The sequence below is a fragment of the Sesamum indicum genome, linkage group LG4 (genome assembly GCF_000512975.1).
Source record: "Sesamum indicum cultivar Zhongzhi No. 13 linkage group LG4, S_indicum_v1.0, whole genome shotgun sequence".
Taxonomy (NCBI): Eukaryota; Viridiplantae; Streptophyta; class Magnoliopsida; order Lamiales; family Pedaliaceae; genus Sesamum; species Sesamum indicum.
The window spans coordinates 15,510,515-15,528,217 of NC_026148.1; the positions used below are offsets into that span (position 1 = coordinate 15,510,515).

Sequence of the window (17,703 nt, forward strand, 5' to 3'; positions counted from 1 at the left end):
TAATAATTTAAACTAAAAAATTGAATTACAATCACAATATAAAATTTAAATATCTTAACAAATGCGGATACTAATGAAATATAAAATTCACACATTGTCAACTAATTTATATATTAAGTAAATTATATTTAAATTTATTACATTATAAAGTGGAGTGATCAGTGGCCATGCCCAAATCTATACGAATAATACAAATATGTGTTAATAACTAATATTCATAACAAAAAAAAAATTGTATAAGAGTTATTAAGTAACTTTTACCTGCAACAATTGCAGCGCACCACCAATTGCAGCTTTGCCTTTTGTGCTGCCATTGCATAATTCACGATATAAAAATGCCAGCACAGCACTCCCCCAACTATAGTTCCTGGCCATTTCTATATCTTCTAATTTTGAAAGATATAGTAATGACACCAGGTTACCTGATGAATTTGGGCACATCATCCCACTCAATAGAAGCAACACAACAACACTGGCATACTGGATGACGATTTCGTGGAGAGTGTTTTGAGTAATATTGACTGTGCATAAGGTACGTCATCATCCTCTGAAGCAGCTATGGCACATCGAACTACTCAGCAAATATTTTACCGCTCTATACCATTTTTCGGACAAACATTCCCGGAGGTACCCGTGGATTCCATTGATGTACCGAACATGAAGTATGCAAAATTTTATGACAAGAATGAAGGCAGACTTGATGTGGTAATACTTTTCAAAAATAAAGAAACTTTAATCGAGGCGGTGAAAGATTACTCGATACGACATGCACGTCGTGAGTATTGGGTAGCTGAGAGTTTGAAGGTCAAGTGGAAAGTATACTGTAAGCAGCGCAGCCCAGGTATATATATATATATTTCTATAAGTATAAGCATACATGATTAATCGATTGATTCATGTTTATTTTTTTCAGATATGCGGTGTAGATGGGAGCTGTGAGAGATTTTGTAACAAAAAATTGGAAGGTGGATAATAACAAAATAGGATAAAATGCATAAAATTCCCCTGTATTTTAGAAAGTATGCAAAACACTCCCACTATTTTCAGAATAGACTAAAAACTCCCTCCTGTTTTGTTTTAGTCAGCAAAAAATCCCCATTCTGTTAGAAACTAATGAAAGGTGGAGGAGACGCGCGTCTGCTGCGTTTCGTAGTCATTTTCTGTGGTTTAGGTTCATATTTAATAATACTTTGGACTAAAATATCCTTCTATGGGTCTATATAACATACAAAGGGCTTTTTGGCTTATTTTGTGTCTTCCTTTTGCCATTTCTCACTCTTAAAAATAAGTATTAAATTTTATCATATTAAATTTAAATTAAAATATTAAATTAATTTAATTTATTTAATATTAAATATTAAATTAAATTATATTTAAATTCAACAAATTTTATATTTGTTAATTATTAAATCTAAAATTGTTTTAATTAATTAAAAAATATATTTAATTACAATAATTATCATTATAATTATTCTTAATTAGTTAAAATATTTAATTATTGTAATTATTTAAAATAACTCTTAATTAACTAAAAAATATTTTAATTAATATAATTAAAATTAATTAAAAATTTTAAAAAATAAAAAAAAGTCAGATCACGAAGCATTGCCGGTGGTCCACGACCGAAAAATTGAAATGTATGTATAGAGTTGATGAAAATCGGTGGGAGGGGGCTCATTCGATTCGCAAAGAGGAGACGAAGTGATTGGTGGTGGTCTACGACCGTGGGTCGATATGTCCCTTATGAGCGACTACGCCAATCTTTATATGTTTTGGCCACGTTCGTTTCCGCTCCGAAGAAGAAGGTTTGGATCTTTCAATCTTATGTCGTGAGGGATGTGACCTATGTTAGGTCCATAAGATACCACAGCTTTTGGTGTTCTATGATTCACCTCCGAATAATGAGTAGGTAGTTCTATTCTTTTGATTTTTCTCTTCATAGTAAACTGATGGGGGGATGCGGAGCAATAGGTCGAATTACTATATAAAGAAGAGTTGTAAACTATAGGATTTCTTGTTTGAGTAGGAATATTTCGGTTTTTCTCGTTCCTTCTCTTCGATAAGAATAGGGATTTGAAATGATACAAATTCCTCTTCATTCTCTTGTGCTCATCGAAATAACTGCCTAAGCATACTTTTTTTGATCCAAACTTCTTTCTGTCTTCTTCTTGCATAGAAGAACGCAACTGTTGCAAAAACCGGGATTTTAGTAGTAGGCAGCATTCCTTCTTAGTCTTGAGTTTTCGGAACCATTCTGTTTTGGTTCTTCTCCACATTCTGACCGGGCGATCCGGAAATTTTCCTATGAATTTTTCAACTGATATTTCGATATAGAAAGATCTCCTTATTTCTTCACCGCGGGTTCTCGCATCATTTTCTTGAAAAGATATTATATCACCGTGGGACACTTTAAAATGAATAATGTTTACCATTATATTATTCACACAAACCCTTCGATGACTTATCGGCTGCCTTGCTTGAGGAATAGTTTCACGAAAATGGAGACGAACCGGAATAACGTCCGATCTTGTTTCTGGATTGAGTAGAAAGGGGATATATGATCGTTTTCTTCTTCTGTGCATCTCTGTGATGGGTAAATCTCCATGAAAAAGGGACAACTTTCGTGTAGTTTGTGATTGAATGTAACTGTTAAGATTTTCTCTCGAATAAATCTTTCTCTTAATAGATCTCTTCTTGTTTCTCAATCTTTGGAGAATGCGGCGTTGTATTATTGTAAGTTCTTTGTTCCAAACATTTCCTGAAAGTAGATGACAAGTTTTAAATCTTAATGCAGGCAAGGCATATCTCGTTGAATCAGTCTTTTTCGCCACATCGCGTATAATGGAAATCGAACCCCCTCTGCTGCTGTTGGGCGGATGGAGAATGCAATACTTCGACCCAGCAACTTGTTAGGAATATAAAATCTAACGATTGAGATTAATTGATTAGATCTAACGATCAATATTTGATCAAAAAAGATCCAACGGTCATTAAAATAAGAAATAATATATATTAAGTAAGGGTATAACGGTATTTTTCTAAAAAATTAACACAATTAGTTGGATTTAACGGAGAAAGGGCGATTGAGTTGAGTTTTACAAAACACAGGGGTGTTTTTAGCCTATTCTCATAACAAGAGGGTGTTTTTTGCATACTTTCTAAAACACAGCGGGGTTTGTCCTAACAAAATATTAGGGGGGGGACCATACATATATATTGAATGAAATGTCCCTCGAACATGGTAATTTAGATAAGATTTATGTTGCTTCTTTACTTTTAGTAAAGGTGAAATGTAACCCCGCGTACGGAATAAAGCTTGCCATCCAAATTGTGAAAGACCATACAGGGTATGATATACCATATCAAAAGACATGGTACAGTTTGAAGATGACACGTGAAATTGTTTAGGGCACATGGGAGAGCTCAGTTCGAAATCTAGCAAATACATGGGAGCTCTCCAAAAATATAATCCAGAAACGATTGTTGAATAGCAACACAAAGCCCGCCACCCGTCAACCAGTGCATATGTGCTAGGATACGTCTTCTGGATATTCAAGCCGTGTATTGAAGGGTTCCAACACTGTCGCAAACTTATCAGTGTAGATGCTACCCATTTATACACAAAATACAAGCACAAAATGTTGATTGCTGCTGTTATGGATGAAAATCAACAGGTACTCCCTCTTGCCTTTGCAATTATCGATGAAGAATCATATTCATCTTGGAAGTGGTTTCTTAGACGATTGAGCGGATATATTATATGGGGGGGACGTGGTATTTGCCTTATTTCTAACCGCCATCCTGGTATCATTAAAGCTGTATGTGAAAGTTCGGATCTCGTGCCACCTAACGGCGTGCACCGATATTGCTTGAGGCATGTGTGTTTCAATTTCAACAGTCAACACAATAATGTCATGTTGAAAGATCTTTATTGGAGACGTTGGCTCTGAATATCATATCAGAAAATTTAATCGAATTATGGAAGAGATAAAGAGCCAGAAACTAGCCGCATTTGAGTATTTAGACCAGATCAACAAGGAAAAATGGACAGCATCTCATGATGGTGGATGGCGATGCGAAATTTTGACGATAAATATGTCGGAATGCATAAATAGAGTATTGAAAGGGGTTTGCCGCCTACCGTTGACAACAATTGCTGAGATGACGCTTCAGCGAACTGTCCATTATTTTCATGAGAGATTAGCGAAAAGTACTGTATTGTTGGCCAACAACCAACTGTGGATGGATTTTACGTATAAGATATTCACACGTTAGCAACAAAATTCTGTTGAGTATACTGCCACCAAATACCATCAGTTCCAACAGTCCGCCTCGGTTGTTATAAGACGTCACAATGGACATGACTTAATACCCATGTTGTAAAAATTACGAATCGAGAATGTTTTTGCGGTAAGTGGACTCAATTTGGTATTCCTTGCAGTCACGCTAAAAAAGTATGCGCTGCATACATGATTAGTACTGCATCAATGGTAAAGGATTATTATGATATAATGGCTTACAAGAATACATACTCTAAGTAATTTGAACCTGTGCACTCCGAAGATTATTGAGAGTACCGGGATTTGAGTTGGTCCACGACACTACTATTCGCATTTCTTCACGCCCTGGTCGAAATCAAACATCACGTACACAACGAGATGGATTGGACACAAGCGCGTGCAAGGCAACAAGCCCAACAAACAAATTCTTCTACAATCAAATGTATCGGTATCGGGTTGTCAATAATAATTGTATACTTCATTGTATTTTTTTATAATTGTATAAAAAAATATACACTATTACATTTGTACATTTAATTGTAATTTTTTAAATTAATACAATGTTAATATTATAATTTTTTGGACTTTAATATGTTGTTAAAAATTAATTTTATATAATTAATTTATACAAAATTTAATTAAATAAATTTAAAAAAAAATGTCGAGTCGTGATCTCAAATCACGACACCAAGTCGCGATTTTAAATCGCAACTTGAGCTTTTTCTTTAAAAAAATTAATTTTTAAAGAAACCACGACTCATTATATTATTATTAATATATTTAAAACATTATATTAATATAATATTTTTATTTTTTTGTAATAAGTAAATAATTAATCCCTATGTGAAGTGTCCCCCTAGCTGTATGATGACGTGCCCCACTGAAATGGGCTTATTTCTTGGGCTTGTCAGTTCAGTAAAGCAGCTAGTAAGATGGTAGGCCTTTCTTCCCTGCTGGGGCTTTATCTGTCTCACTGGTGAGTCCTTATCTGTCCTACTAATGAGCTAATTGAGCTCTTAGTTGGTTGAGCTAATATATCTAATTTGTGAGCTTGACCTAATAATTTTAGGGGCATCATCAATATCAAATTCATTTAATTGGATTGGAACTTGCCTCATTTCAGACAGACCTGATTTATCTCAACCCATTGCCATCCCTAATTGATATAGCAGGATGAAAACATGAAACATTCTATGATAATATATTTATTTTTGTATGAAAATAAAGATGCGATTTAAATATTACAAGAAATCAAATACTATGAAAAATAATACTGATGTGAGTAGAAAATGCTGATTATAGTTTAATTTGAGATCTTTTGGCTTTGACTTGCAAGCTCTAGGAACGAGAAACTACAAACAAATTGTTAGTACTCTAATATTCAAATCAATACTTTGATGAGTAAAAATAAAGCAAATAAAACAATAGATCAGTTAAATATAACAAAGTACGCATTCATGTGTGCAAGTGTAAAAGTAAGTTACCTTATTGGCTCAGGGGAACTCGTGGTCTTGGGGTCCTGCGTGGATGCCATTTGCAGCTTCCTTTAATTTGGACCTTACTTGGGTTTGGTTTTTATATTGACCAGGGGATCGTGGACTTGTGACTTTTCTGCGGGCCTGCAAACCCTTCTTTTTGGTTCTGGATTATTTAGACATTTTTGTACAAGTTCAATCTAACGACACCAGATAATTTAATAATATTTCGTAAGGCTAAGAGCCTAAAATGTGCATTTTGCAACAATAAACTTAGTGAAGATTGTAATTTCATACAATTTTAGGAAGGAATATAAACTTAGAAAAACCAAAAAAGTAAAGTTAAATTAAAAAAAAAAAACAAAAAAACCCAATACAATTAACAAAATATAGCATAACAAAAAAGGAAAAAGAAAAGAAAAAGGGGTAAGTCATTAGAGTGACAGCGCAATGCTACCTATTACGATGACCGTCTTATCCTCGAACGACAGACAGCTGATATCACACTTGAAAAACATGACTGCTTTGTTATGTTAGCAAGTATTGCAAAACCCATGAGGAAAGGACAAGGACTCGTGTTATTTTCTGCTAATATTTGTGTTTTTGTACTTACAAATCTCAACTCAGCAGTGCTTAGTTCTGCTGTCTCTCTCTCTCCTCTTTCTCTCTCTAAAAACCCTCAAAAAATCCCAGCTGCGAATTTCACAGAATAGTACTGCAGTTCAGGTAATCGTATTTTACTTTGAAGAATGTTATTGCTCATGGGTTTTCAGTTTTACTCACGAGAGTGTATTGCTCGCAAATTTCTTGAATTTGAGTGTGCGTCTGGTGGATTCTTGTACTTCTGCTATTAGGTCTCGTGTTAATTATTGGAGTTTTTGTCAGGTTTAAGTCTTTTTTGTTTTTTTTTGATAAATTTAAAATCTTGATCCAGAAATCTTGATTATGGAAGATGAGCAAGGTGGTGTGGGTCGAGATAGTAGTGGTGGCGTTTCAGAGTCGCATTTGAGTGGTGATTTGCCCAGTGAAACCCTTGTTGAAAATATGGGTACTGAGAGTCGGGTCGAGGAGTCTTGTGAAGAGGGGGATGGGGAGGAGATTATGGTGGAGGTTGTGGGATCAGATGTGTTTGTTCACGGGGTTAGTGGTCAGAAAGAGGGCGATTTTGGGTCTGGAGAAGCTGAGGATTTGGAGGGTCATGTGTGGGAGAACAGAAAAGAACCTGAGGGTCAAAACTCTTCAGAAGCTGTGGATGTAGCGAATGATGGGGATGGGAATAAGATGGGGGAAAGTGAGTTAGGGTTCTCGGAATCAAGGGATGAAAAGAGTTGCGTTGTTACAGACAAAGTAAACATCAAGTTTAGTGAATCTGCTGATGTTGTGGGTGGTGAAGTTAGTGCATTGCCCTCAAGAGGGCCTGGTGTTTCAGGCGATGAGGTCTGGAATCCTGGAATTGAACCCATGGTTGTGTCGTCATCAGCAGCTACAGAGCTCGTTAGCGTGCAGACTGAAGAAGTTACCGAGACAACTCCTACGGTGACTAGTGAAGAGAAGAAGGTAGAAGATAAAGCAGTTGATGAGGATAGTGCTGAAATTGTGACAACTGAGCCTTTGAATCAGCATGTGGAAACTGTTATTGAAGGAGAGGTTGGCACTGCAGAAAAAGAAGAGGTATTGCCCTCAAGTGATAATTCTGCAAGTCATGATCACTTGCGTGCAGATGCTGGGACATCTCATTGCGAAACAAATGCCGCACATGATGTTGAAGCTGCACCTTCTAAGGTCTCTCACAACCCTAACTATGAAGGCCTCGAAAATGTTCAGGTTGATGGGATTGGTGGTGGTGTTGGAGAAGTTGGTTTAGTTAATGCTAGTGCCGGTGAAGAACTCTTGGTGACTAGCGGGCCCGATGGTAGTCTTGTGGCTAATGCTGAACGTGCCAGCACTGGTGATGACGATGCCATAGAGGCCAAAATTACTGATAACAAAAAAAATTTTGCTGCAGAGAGCAAGGACTCGATCCTTAAAGCCAATGAACTAGCCTCTGATATTGAGAATAAGAATCAAGGTCCCCTGAATGAGTTTGATGGGACAAAGGTTGAGTCAAATCATGGGATCGAAGGTGTTTCACATGTTGGTCCAGAACCCATTAATGACAAATCTTTAGTCAGTGAGAGAGTGGAAGCTATAAGTTCGGTATTTGATGATGTGCTGGATTTCAAAGATGAATCATTGAATATTGATCCACCAGATTTAACTACTGTAGGCAATGATGAATGCTTGAAGATTGATGAAAACTCAGAAACTGATGTCATCCATCAAAAACATGGTTTCTCAAATGAACCGACTCAACTGGCTGATGGAGGTGATACTGCTGAAGTGAAAAAAGACGAAGGCCCCAATGTTGAGATTCAAGGTGATACAGAGGAAAATCAGCCAAATACGATGAGGTCTAGTTGTCCTGGAGTCGAGGAAATTGTACAAGCAGATTCTGGCATGTGCAGAGACCGACCTGTCATGGCCACGGCGGTGGGTGAAGTAGTTGACCAAAAAGTTGCAATCACTCAGACAAAAGTTGTCGATGGGGATGTATCTAGTGAAAAGGGTCAGGACATTGATTCTGAAATATCAAAGCAGTCTTTAGAGTGCCAAGGAATTGCTGAAAATCCAGCACTTGATGCTTCTGCTGAGGATATGCATCTTTCAACAGAAGTTGCATGCTCAAAGGCTGAGACAGCTGATGTCGTGATGACAGAAGCAGATGTTTCATGCGATATTCCTGTTGTCCGTACTGAGGTTGGCTTTGATAATGTTGTTGAAGGGTGTGGTTCTCCTCGAAGTAAGCCAGAGCAGGCTGCTGTGCTAATAACTGACACATCTAATTATGAGGTTGACAAGCTTGACACTATCAACATGATGGCAAATGAAGTCTCTAGCACTACAGCTGGTTCTGATATTATTCAAGTCAACATCTCGCCAGATTTAACTGACAAGATAGAGTTCCATGTGTCTACTGCTAATATATCTTTGGTTGATGGAGGTGAGGTTGACAAGGATTCCGTGTTTGATATGGCTACTTTTAGTGATGAAGTGGATGATTCTAGGGAAGCAGATGACGATTCTATAAAAAATAATGGCTTTTATAGTGTTGAGGATCATGATTCTGAAACAAAACTCATGGATGTGGAGGAGGAAAGAGAATCTGACAGAACATATCACGGTGAAAAGGAGGTTGATTCAGAATTAGCAACTCAAGAACCTACTTCTGAGACTGACAAATTGAGATTGTCCAATGAAGAAAAAGTGAAGCCTGCAAGCTTGTTGAGAATGAACCAATCAGGTTATCTATCACCTCCCGAAAATGAGGGTTGTTTTGCCGTATCTGATTTGGTCTGGGGTAAAGTCCGGAGTCATCCTTGGTGGCCTGGACAAATATTTGATCCTGCTGATGCTTCAGAGAAGGCAGTTAAATATTATAAGAAAGACTCTTTTTTGGTTGCATATTTTGGAGATCGAACCTTCGCTTGGAATGACGCATCTTTGCTAAAGCCTTTCGGGTCACATTTTTCCCAGATTGAGAAGCAAAGTAATTCTGAAGCATTTCAAGATGCAGTCAACTGTGCCTTGGAAGAGGTTTCAAGAAGGGTAGAGTTAGGTTTAGCATGCTCTTGTGTTCCAAAAGATGCCTATAATAAGATTGAAACTCAGGTTGTAGATAACACTGGGATACGTGAAGAATCAAGCCGAAGATATGGTGTGGATCAGTCTAGCCAGGCCTCTAATTTTGAACCTGATAAACTTCTTGAGTACATCAGAGAGTTGGCGCCTCGTGCATCTTTTGGGGCTGATAGGCTGGATCTTGTGATTGCTCAAGCACAGTTGTCTGCATTTTGTCGTTTTAAAGGATATCGTTTGCCAACTGAATTTCCTCCGGCTGGGGAATTGCTAGAAAATGATGCAGAAACTGAACAAGTGAGTGATGAAATGGTTGCTTCCCACAAACACAAACACACTCCAAAAGATGGTCCTCAGTCCAGGAAGGAGAGAAGCTTGACAGAATTAATGGGTGAGAGGGAATACTCTCCAGAAGCTGAAGATGCTGATGATCTGGGCAAATCAATTTCAATGTCTTCTGGGAATAAACGGAAAGCAGTTGATCCTCTAGGCGATGGGTCAGACAAAAGGGTAAGCATCCATGCTGCCAAAATATCCACCCTGACGAGTCAAACTCCTAAGCCTTCTTTTAAAATTGGTGAATGCATCCGTAGAGTGGCCAGCCAATTAACAGGGTCCACATCATTGGTGAAGGGCAACAGTGATGAATCCGTAATTGATGGTTCTCCAAAGATTTATGAGCACTCTGACCGGCGAAGTGTAGTTGTTTCAGCAGAATCATTTTCGGTAAGTGAGATGCTATCACAACTTCAGCTGGTGGCACAGGATCCAAAGAAAGGGCACAACTTCCAAAATATGGTCCATACATTCTTCTTAGGTTTCAGAAGTTCAATTGCTTTGAATAGACGAGGTAGAAAGAAAAAGGCTGAAGCAACAATTGGTGGATCCGGGGAAGAGTTTGAGTTTGATGATGTGAATGACTCTTATTGGACGGACAGAATTGTCCAGAACTATTCTGAGGAGCAACTGTTGCATAATACCCAGAATGGAGCTGGAAATCTTCAGCTAGTGCCATTTGGTGCAGAAAAATCTGTGAAGCCAGGTCGTAAACCGCATTCTAGGAAGAGATTCTCCACCGGGAACTATCCAACAACAGACACCGAAATAGATGAGAGTATTAAACGAAGAAAGCAAGAATCTTCACCGGCAGAGCTTATATTGAACTTTGCAGAGAGGAACAATGTACCGTCAGAAATCAATCTAAACAAAATGTTCAGACGGTTTGGACCTTTGATGGAATCCGAGACAGAAGTTGATCATGACTCTGGCCGTGCTAAAGTGATCTTCAAACGAGGTTCTGATGCAGAAGTTGCTCGCAACAGTGCCGAAAAGTTCAACATTTTTGGGCCAGTTCTTGTTAATTACCAGATAGGCTACTCACCACTGATCTCAGTGAAAATTTTGCCCCTTACAATCCCTCAGAGCCAGGAAGATGTAACTTCATTGCTATAGCTCTGGAGCACGGTAATTATCTGCAACTATGGGAAATATATTATGGACATTATTACAGCTAATTATATTGCACTGTTTTGCTTTATGATTTTAAGAATGACCCATCACCTGAAATCCGAGTCTTACTTTTCCTACTTTTCTGCACTTGGGAAAGAGAGACCTGGGGCTGGTTAATGGGAATAAGGTGAAGACATCTCCTTCGGCATTGTGTTTACAAAAGAGTAGGATGATAGATGTGATAGGATGACAGCCGAGACGATTCTACCACAGTAAATTCTTTAGCATCTATGTTAGGTCAAATACTGCCTCGTTTGCTAGATTACGCAATACCAAATAACCTGAGAGGGCTTAGAACATCACCTTGCTTTCTTCTTCTCTTTGTGTTATTAGGTTGATTTCATCTACCTCCGCGCATTGTTAGTGTAATTACTGACTGTAGTCCTCATTTTATAATTACAAAAGCCTCCCTTTCTAGTTTGTGTTAAAAAAGTAAACAAAATAAGAAAACCTCCTCCATTATGTGATTAATTACAGAACCATTTGATCCCGATTCTTGAATGCAGAACATTAACATCCCATCAGATTATAAAACATTACTGCCCGATAAAACGGAATCTGGTGGCATCCAAACATTACAAATGTGGGGTGGAAGCTTTGATAATATTTTTAGAAGGAGATGGGTACAGTGGTAACTATACCAACTCTCTAGGGAGAACCTACAGTCAGGCCCCCTTCTTTTGCTGTCTTATTTGTTCATGTGGAGCAGTTGCTACCTTCGTTTGAGCAATCAAGAACGGTACTCAATGATATTAATCTTTTCTAGAGCAAAAAGGATCTTTTGAAAATACTAATGAGCACATTTCTTCTCAGGCGTCCTTTGCATCAGCCAGCTATTGCTCTATATTTAACTGGGAACTAGTACATGGATCGAATCCCGAAAGGCTAAGCTACTGCAGAAATGGTTCTTGGAATTAGCTGCTTGTAGGAGGTAACCGAACAACGTTGTCTCGTTATCAATTGTTAATTTTGTTTGTACTAAGAGATGCTACCATGTTGTATTCAAGAAAGAACTCAGTGAAGGTGTATGATGTGCATCACTAGCTTTCTTACATATAATCCTCTGTACTGGTTGTTTTTCGCTTGGTAACAAATGTTTACTAGGAGTATACAAGGCCACTAATGCGATTATGGAGCAGTCGATGTTTGTCGTCTTTAGTTAGTGGTGATCATAGTACATCGGCCATGTTTGGTAATAGCATACGGCTCTCTCCGGAGTGTTAGCCACCTTATGCGTACTCTTGTGATAATCTTAACATATATTTCGATCTGATTACCTACTCCTCTGCCCCAGGGACACTGGCCCTCTCCCTCCCCCTGCCCCGCCAACTCCTTTTCTTCGGTTGCTATGTGTATGTGCATGTGTGTTTTTCTGTCTGTGTATAAGTATGGGGGGGGGGGGGGAATTGCACATTTAGTCCCACAAGATAAAGAGTGTTGCACTTTTGGTCCCACCATTTACGAGCATATGTGGTGTGGTGTGGTGTGTTTATCCGGCTATATCGTGTGTGTATATATGTTGTGGGTTTGTGCGTGTTAACCTGTGTTGTGTGATTGTAATTTGTATTAATATTCGTGTATATCTATACTATACAGAAACTACTTTTGGCGGACACACGAATTGACTATTATGCCCTTAATTACTTATACTTATATATTTCTTCTAATTATCAATAACTATCTCGTTATTTAATTGATTATATCAATAATTTTATATTCATATACGTGTTAAGTTAATTTCTTTATCAGTTATTCATTTTATTTATTGTGTATTTTATTTAATTAAACAAATATAATAAAAAAGACAAAGTTACATACTCAGACTCAGAGTGTGCTTCAATCTCCAGCATATAATATGGTGGAGAGAAAGAAAAGTGTATAATTTTCTGCTATCTGAATTTTAAACATTAGGGTAAAAGTTGCACATAATTTTTGAACAATAAACTTTTTTGGGGCCATACTAGAGGGGCAAAGAGGTATTTTACACTCCTTTAGTCTACTTATTTTAACTATTTTCAGGGGTGTTGGTGTAATCTTCTAAAATATGGGGGCAGTAAGCGAAATATGACCATTTTTTAAGGATGTAAATGTAATTATCAGATTTATGTGGTCAGTGAAGGGCATCCATACCTACTAATATTCGCATCTGGTAAGTTGCAGCACTACGGTCTTACATTTAAAGCGTGTTTTGGACGTTTCAAGCGCAAAATCAGTTTTTTGTTAAAAAGGATATTTGCTTCTAAATTGATTTGAAAGTTATATGCAGATTTCTACACACATCTACAGTTTATGATTGAAATTGTAAGTATTTAGTAAGTTGTTTTTCCAAATACTTTTAATTTTGATTTTAATTTAAATTTTTAAATACTCTCAATTTTTACTACTGTTTAATATTTTATTTATTTATTTTTATTATAAAATTAAAAGTTATTGCAAACATTTCTTTAGTCTGGAATTGGGGCGGGTTTAAAGTGGATATCAAATCTAAGTAGGTCGGGTGAGGTAAGTAAAATTTTATGAGTCTGGAATTGGGGCGGGTTTAAAGTGGATATCAAATCTAAGTAGGTCAGGTAAGTAAAAGTAAAATTTAATGGGGTTGGTCTTAGGCCCTCCCCCTCCCCACACCTATACATTTATAACATGACTTAAACCTAATTTATCTCCTATATTAACAAATATTAACCATTTCTCTATTCTCCTGAAATTGAATACCCCTCATGAACCATTTCTTTCAGATGATCTATGCACATGAGTACGTATAGTCCATAATTGAGTAAATTGTTGATTTTTCATAACACAGGGATTAAATTGTTTTTTTTCTTTATAATATAAATATTTGGATAAATTACCACTATCTCCCATAAGGTTTGACATAATTATAAATACCTTATTTAAAAGATTATAAATACTCTTTTCAGATGAAAAATAATTATATAATCTCTAGACGGTGATGTAGAAATTACTACTTTAGCCTTGATAATTTTATTAACAAAACTTTAAAAGATTATAAAAAAAATTTAAGGGTGGGTAAAATAAATAATTCATATACTATATTATAAGTTTTTTTAAAGAATATATAAAATTATAGTTCACAATAAAAAAAGATATTTTCAACAGTTTACCATAAAAAAATAGATGAAATCTAACAGAATGGGATCGTTGCTAAAATCTAAAAGGTATATTATAATTTTTAAAATAATAATAAAATATTTATAATTGTAAGAGTTTGGTGTAATTTACCTAAATATTTAGATGAGATATGCAAAGAGGAAGTGAAGTAAAAAGTTTGGGCCCATATAGAAAAATTGACAGCGCACTACACAATTGTAATAATTATTTACAGCGAGTAAAAGAGTAGTAGTAATAAATAAGTCTCCTTCCTCATCTCTCCGTCGTCCGATCGTCCATTCTCTTCCTCTCAGATCTCTTCAAACCCATCAGCCAATCCTCTCTCTTTCTTCCCTTCTCAATACCCAGCGCGCCAAATACAAATCCACACCCCCCCAAGGTATACACCACCCTCACCCCACCCCCTCACTCACTCACTCACACTCCGTGTGTGTGTATGTGTATGTACTACATGTTTCCGATCATGTAATGTTGTGAATATGATATTGAAATTACTTGTTTTCAAGGTTGAATTTTTTAGTTATTCTCTGGATTTGATTTCTTTTATGGTGGATTTTTTTTTTCTTTTTGGGTTTTGTTTTGGTATGTGGGACTAGGGTTTTGTTTGTTTAGGATGGCGGAGAGTCCCGGCAGCCACGAGAACGGTGGTGGTGGCGGAGGGGATCAGAGCCCACCGTCTAGCGTCCGCGAGCAGGATCGCTTCCTTCCAATTGCAAACATCGGCCGCATCATGAAGAAGGCGCTGCCTGCCAATGGAAAGATTGCTAAAGATGCTAAGGACACTGTTCAGGAATGTGTATCGGAATTCATCAGCTTCGTCACCAGCGAGTACGGGTTTTCCACGACTTTTGTGTACTAACTTTTGTTAGATATTTTTACTCATGATGGACCGATCTTTTTAGCTTTTATGAACGTGATTGCTTTCTGCCTGGGAGTGGATTGACCTTTTGTTTGCTCTGTGATTGATTGAGGTTGTTAGCTATTTTCCTTTGGTAATCATCCATTTTCTCGAGTCATTCTTGCCTTAATTGATTAAGTCTTGATTTCTAAAAACAAATGTATTTCTTTTTATTTTTAATAATCATGTATATTTGTGGTGATGAACTCTAGTTCCCATCTATTTATGGATTGCGAATTTAGTTGATTGCGGATTTTACATATGTTGTTTGTTAGAGGAATAGAAGTATTCAAAGGGTTATTGGGATATGACCCTGATTCTAGTGCTATATGGTACCTTATGCTGTCTAATTAGTAAAGCTTTTGATCATTTGAAGATAAAAATATTTGAATTGATGTAAAGATATGAAATAGGAAAATGCCTCAATACATGCAACCTTTGATCAAATCAGTTTTTTACATGTCGCAGCTTCTGGCAAGTTCATCCCCTCTCTCTTTTTCCTCTAATTTCTGTCACTTTCATCCCTCCAAATATCAATGAAATTTGTGGCATGTTTCATGATATTTTGCTCCATTAAACATGAATAGCAAAGGTATCTTTCACATTTCAGGGAGATTGTGCTCCACCTAATTGCATTGCATTTGCACAAAATTAAGCTTCTACATCAGTAATTGGATATTCTTGGTTTGCACCTATCCTTCTCGTCCTCCTTGACAGTTGAAACCTGGTCCAAGTCAGCACCTTCTAGCTCCTTGGTAGTTACCATTCCTATCACAATGCATTATTTTTTATTTGATTTCCCTTATTAGCTTGCTCTTTCCCATCAGGCTAGATCTTGTCTTTTGCTTGTGGTTTATCCACTGGTGGAGTAATATGCCGAATATAATACATATATAAGTGTGTTAGCAGTGGCACCACGGAAGAAATTGCCACTGTAGCAAATGGTTGTCTTGGTAAAATCCAAGGATAGAAATACCAAAACACCATGGTTACCACTGCTATCTGTTCCCAGGGTAGTTGTCTCCCCATTGCAGCTGACGTCATGTAGCTATTAACATGGAACTCCTTTGATTGTTTTTCTACTTGTTTGAATTGGTTATCTGCCATCTCTGACCAGCCCTTTTTGGTGAAAAATGATTCTACAATCAAACAGGCCATGAATTCTAATCTACACTTTGCTGAATTAACAAGTTTTGAAGCTCTAGATTAATCTGGTGCTTGTACCAATACCTTGTTGTAGAATAAGAACTAAGGTTACTGTTGTCATCTGAAATATGGAGGTATCTTCTGCCTTTGATCCCGTGGATGCTAGTTTTCTCCACTTATGTCTCTCTGTTCATGGTGTGTTAAATACCTTAGTATTTGTATAAGTACTTAACTATCTGTGTATAGATGTCAGCGATAAGGTACATGTGAAGCATAATCAGTTGGGAAATAAAGTAGCTGAAGTGACAGTGACAAACCTTTTAAGTTTTATGAATGATGATCACTTTGCTTTATGCTTGTTGAACAGGGCTAGTGATAAGTGCCAGAAAGAGAAAAGGAAGACAATCAACGGGGATGACTTGTTGTGGGCAATGGCAACCTTAGGGTTTGAGGACTACATTGCCCCACTGAAGGTCTATTTGGCTAGGTACAGAGAGGTATTGGAAGTTCTCTGTTTATTTCTGGTTTCTATATTCCACCCCCCACCCCCCTGTTTTCAGGACCATTGTGTGCTTGTTAGTTGTTACTCTTTCACTGTATGGTTTACTTAAAAAATGAGAGGATAGTGTAAGAAGTTAAGTCAAACTTATGTGTCTCTAAACTTATTGGCTGATTTTTCAAGACTATGATATCAAGTTTATTCAATCTAACCCTTCACGTTTTCCTGTGTCCGGGATGATTTTCTGGAACAACTTCGATGATGCAGTTAGAGGTATGCAAAGAGCAGTTTTGACGACTTCCTTAACATAGTTAGTTCATAATATCATAATGAGTTATGGGTTGTGATAATAATGCCAGGGTGACACCAAGGGATCTGCTAGGGGTGCGGATGTATCTGCTAAGAAAGATACAAGTGGAACTCAGCTGCATTCTGATGCACAGGTAGCTCTTCAATTTTCTTTGATGCCTATCTTTAGCTAAGTAGATAGACATTATTGATCTCCAATAACCATGTCACTTAGAAATGAATCTTTCGCCCTTTGTATGACTTTGACAGTTTGCTCATCAAGGCTCTTTTTCACAAGGCTTCAGCTACTCAAACTCCCAAATCGAATATTGAGTGAGTTTCTCTCCCAACACCCACACCTGTACCCCAAAAGAATAAAGAAAGAAAATAACCTCTCATAAGCGTTATCTATCTTTCTTCTGTAGCAGTATATTTGTTCTGATATTCTGCCTCATGGAAAGACAATATTTAATCTGACCCATGCTAACAAATATTTACTTCTACTTTCTACTATTTTGTCAATAAACAGTAGAGTGATTATTTAGGCTTTATCCATATAGATATTCTTGGATAGAAGTTAAAAATGATTAGTTTAGCGTTATCTTGTGCATCTTTGTCTGACTCTTGCAGCTTGCTACTCCTTTGAACTGCCATTATTTTTTGTTTGTGTGAGTTTGAATAGTCCTGTAAAATATAAAGATTAAGCTGTATTTTCTGAACACCTATTTTTCCTCTACTCTAGGCTAGATTACATTTTCAGTTTTTCGCTTCTTGGAATTGTATAGAGGAGGACTTGATTTAGTG

General features: G+C 37.0%; 3 protein-coding genes across 5 annotated transcripts in view; 2 read left to right on the forward strand and 1 right to left on the reverse strand.

Moving 5' to 3' along the window:
• Window positions 1,733-2,848, reverse strand: LOC105161138 (ribosomal protein S4, mitochondrial). The gene is given in 2 exon segments (XM_011078734.2): window positions 1,733-2,800; window positions 2,803-2,848. Coding segments are annotated over 2 exon segments (1,068 nt in total). The 5' UTR covers window positions 2,834-2,848; the 3' UTR covers window positions 1,733-1,763.
• LOC105161140 lies at window positions 6,345-12,215 on the forward strand. 2 transcript variants are annotated; one of them, XR_002286921.1, is made up of 4 exons: window positions 6,345-6,481; window positions 6,690-10,894; window positions 11,446-11,678; window positions 11,753-12,215. XR_002286921.1 is itself a non-coding variant. In XM_011078735.2 (3 exons), the coding sequence occupies exon 2, from the start codon at window positions 6,701-6,703 to the stop codon at window positions 10,880-10,882; it is 4,182 nt and encodes a 1,393-aa protein (XP_011077037.1). In that variant the 5' UTR covers window positions 6,345-6,481; window positions 6,690-6,700; the 3' UTR covers window positions 10,883-10,894; window positions 11,753-12,215. The 2 variants fall into 2 exon arrangements, 1 of the variants encoding a protein (XP_011077037.1); XM_011078735.2 differs by lacking the exon at window positions 11,446-11,678.
• The window catches only part of LOC105161141 (nuclear transcription factor Y subunit B-1), a 4,921-nt gene continuing 1,517 nt past the window's right edge, over window positions 14,300-17,703 (forward strand). For both annotated transcript variants that reach the window (XM_020693254.1, XM_011078736.2), the window contains exons 1-6: window positions 14,300-14,447; window positions 14,665-14,896; window positions 16,480-16,609; window positions 16,879-16,884; window positions 16,971-17,054; window positions 17,170-17,232. In XM_020693254.1, the coding sequence (XP_020548913.1) occupies window positions 14,682-14,896; window positions 16,480-16,609; window positions 16,879-16,884; window positions 16,971-17,054; window positions 17,170-17,232 (498 nt within the window). In that variant the 5' untranslated portion in view covers window positions 14,300-14,447; window positions 14,665-14,681. The remainder of the gene's footprint in view (window positions 14,448-14,664; window positions 14,897-16,479; window positions 16,610-16,878; window positions 16,885-16,970; window positions 17,055-17,169; window positions 17,233-17,703) is intronic.

What these genes read in the sequence shown, in the direction of transcription:
- LOC105161140 (XM_011078735.2), top strand. Translation starts at nt 6,701, where the DNA reads ATGGAAGATGAGCAAGGTGGTGTGGGTCGAGATAGTAGTGGTGGCGTT.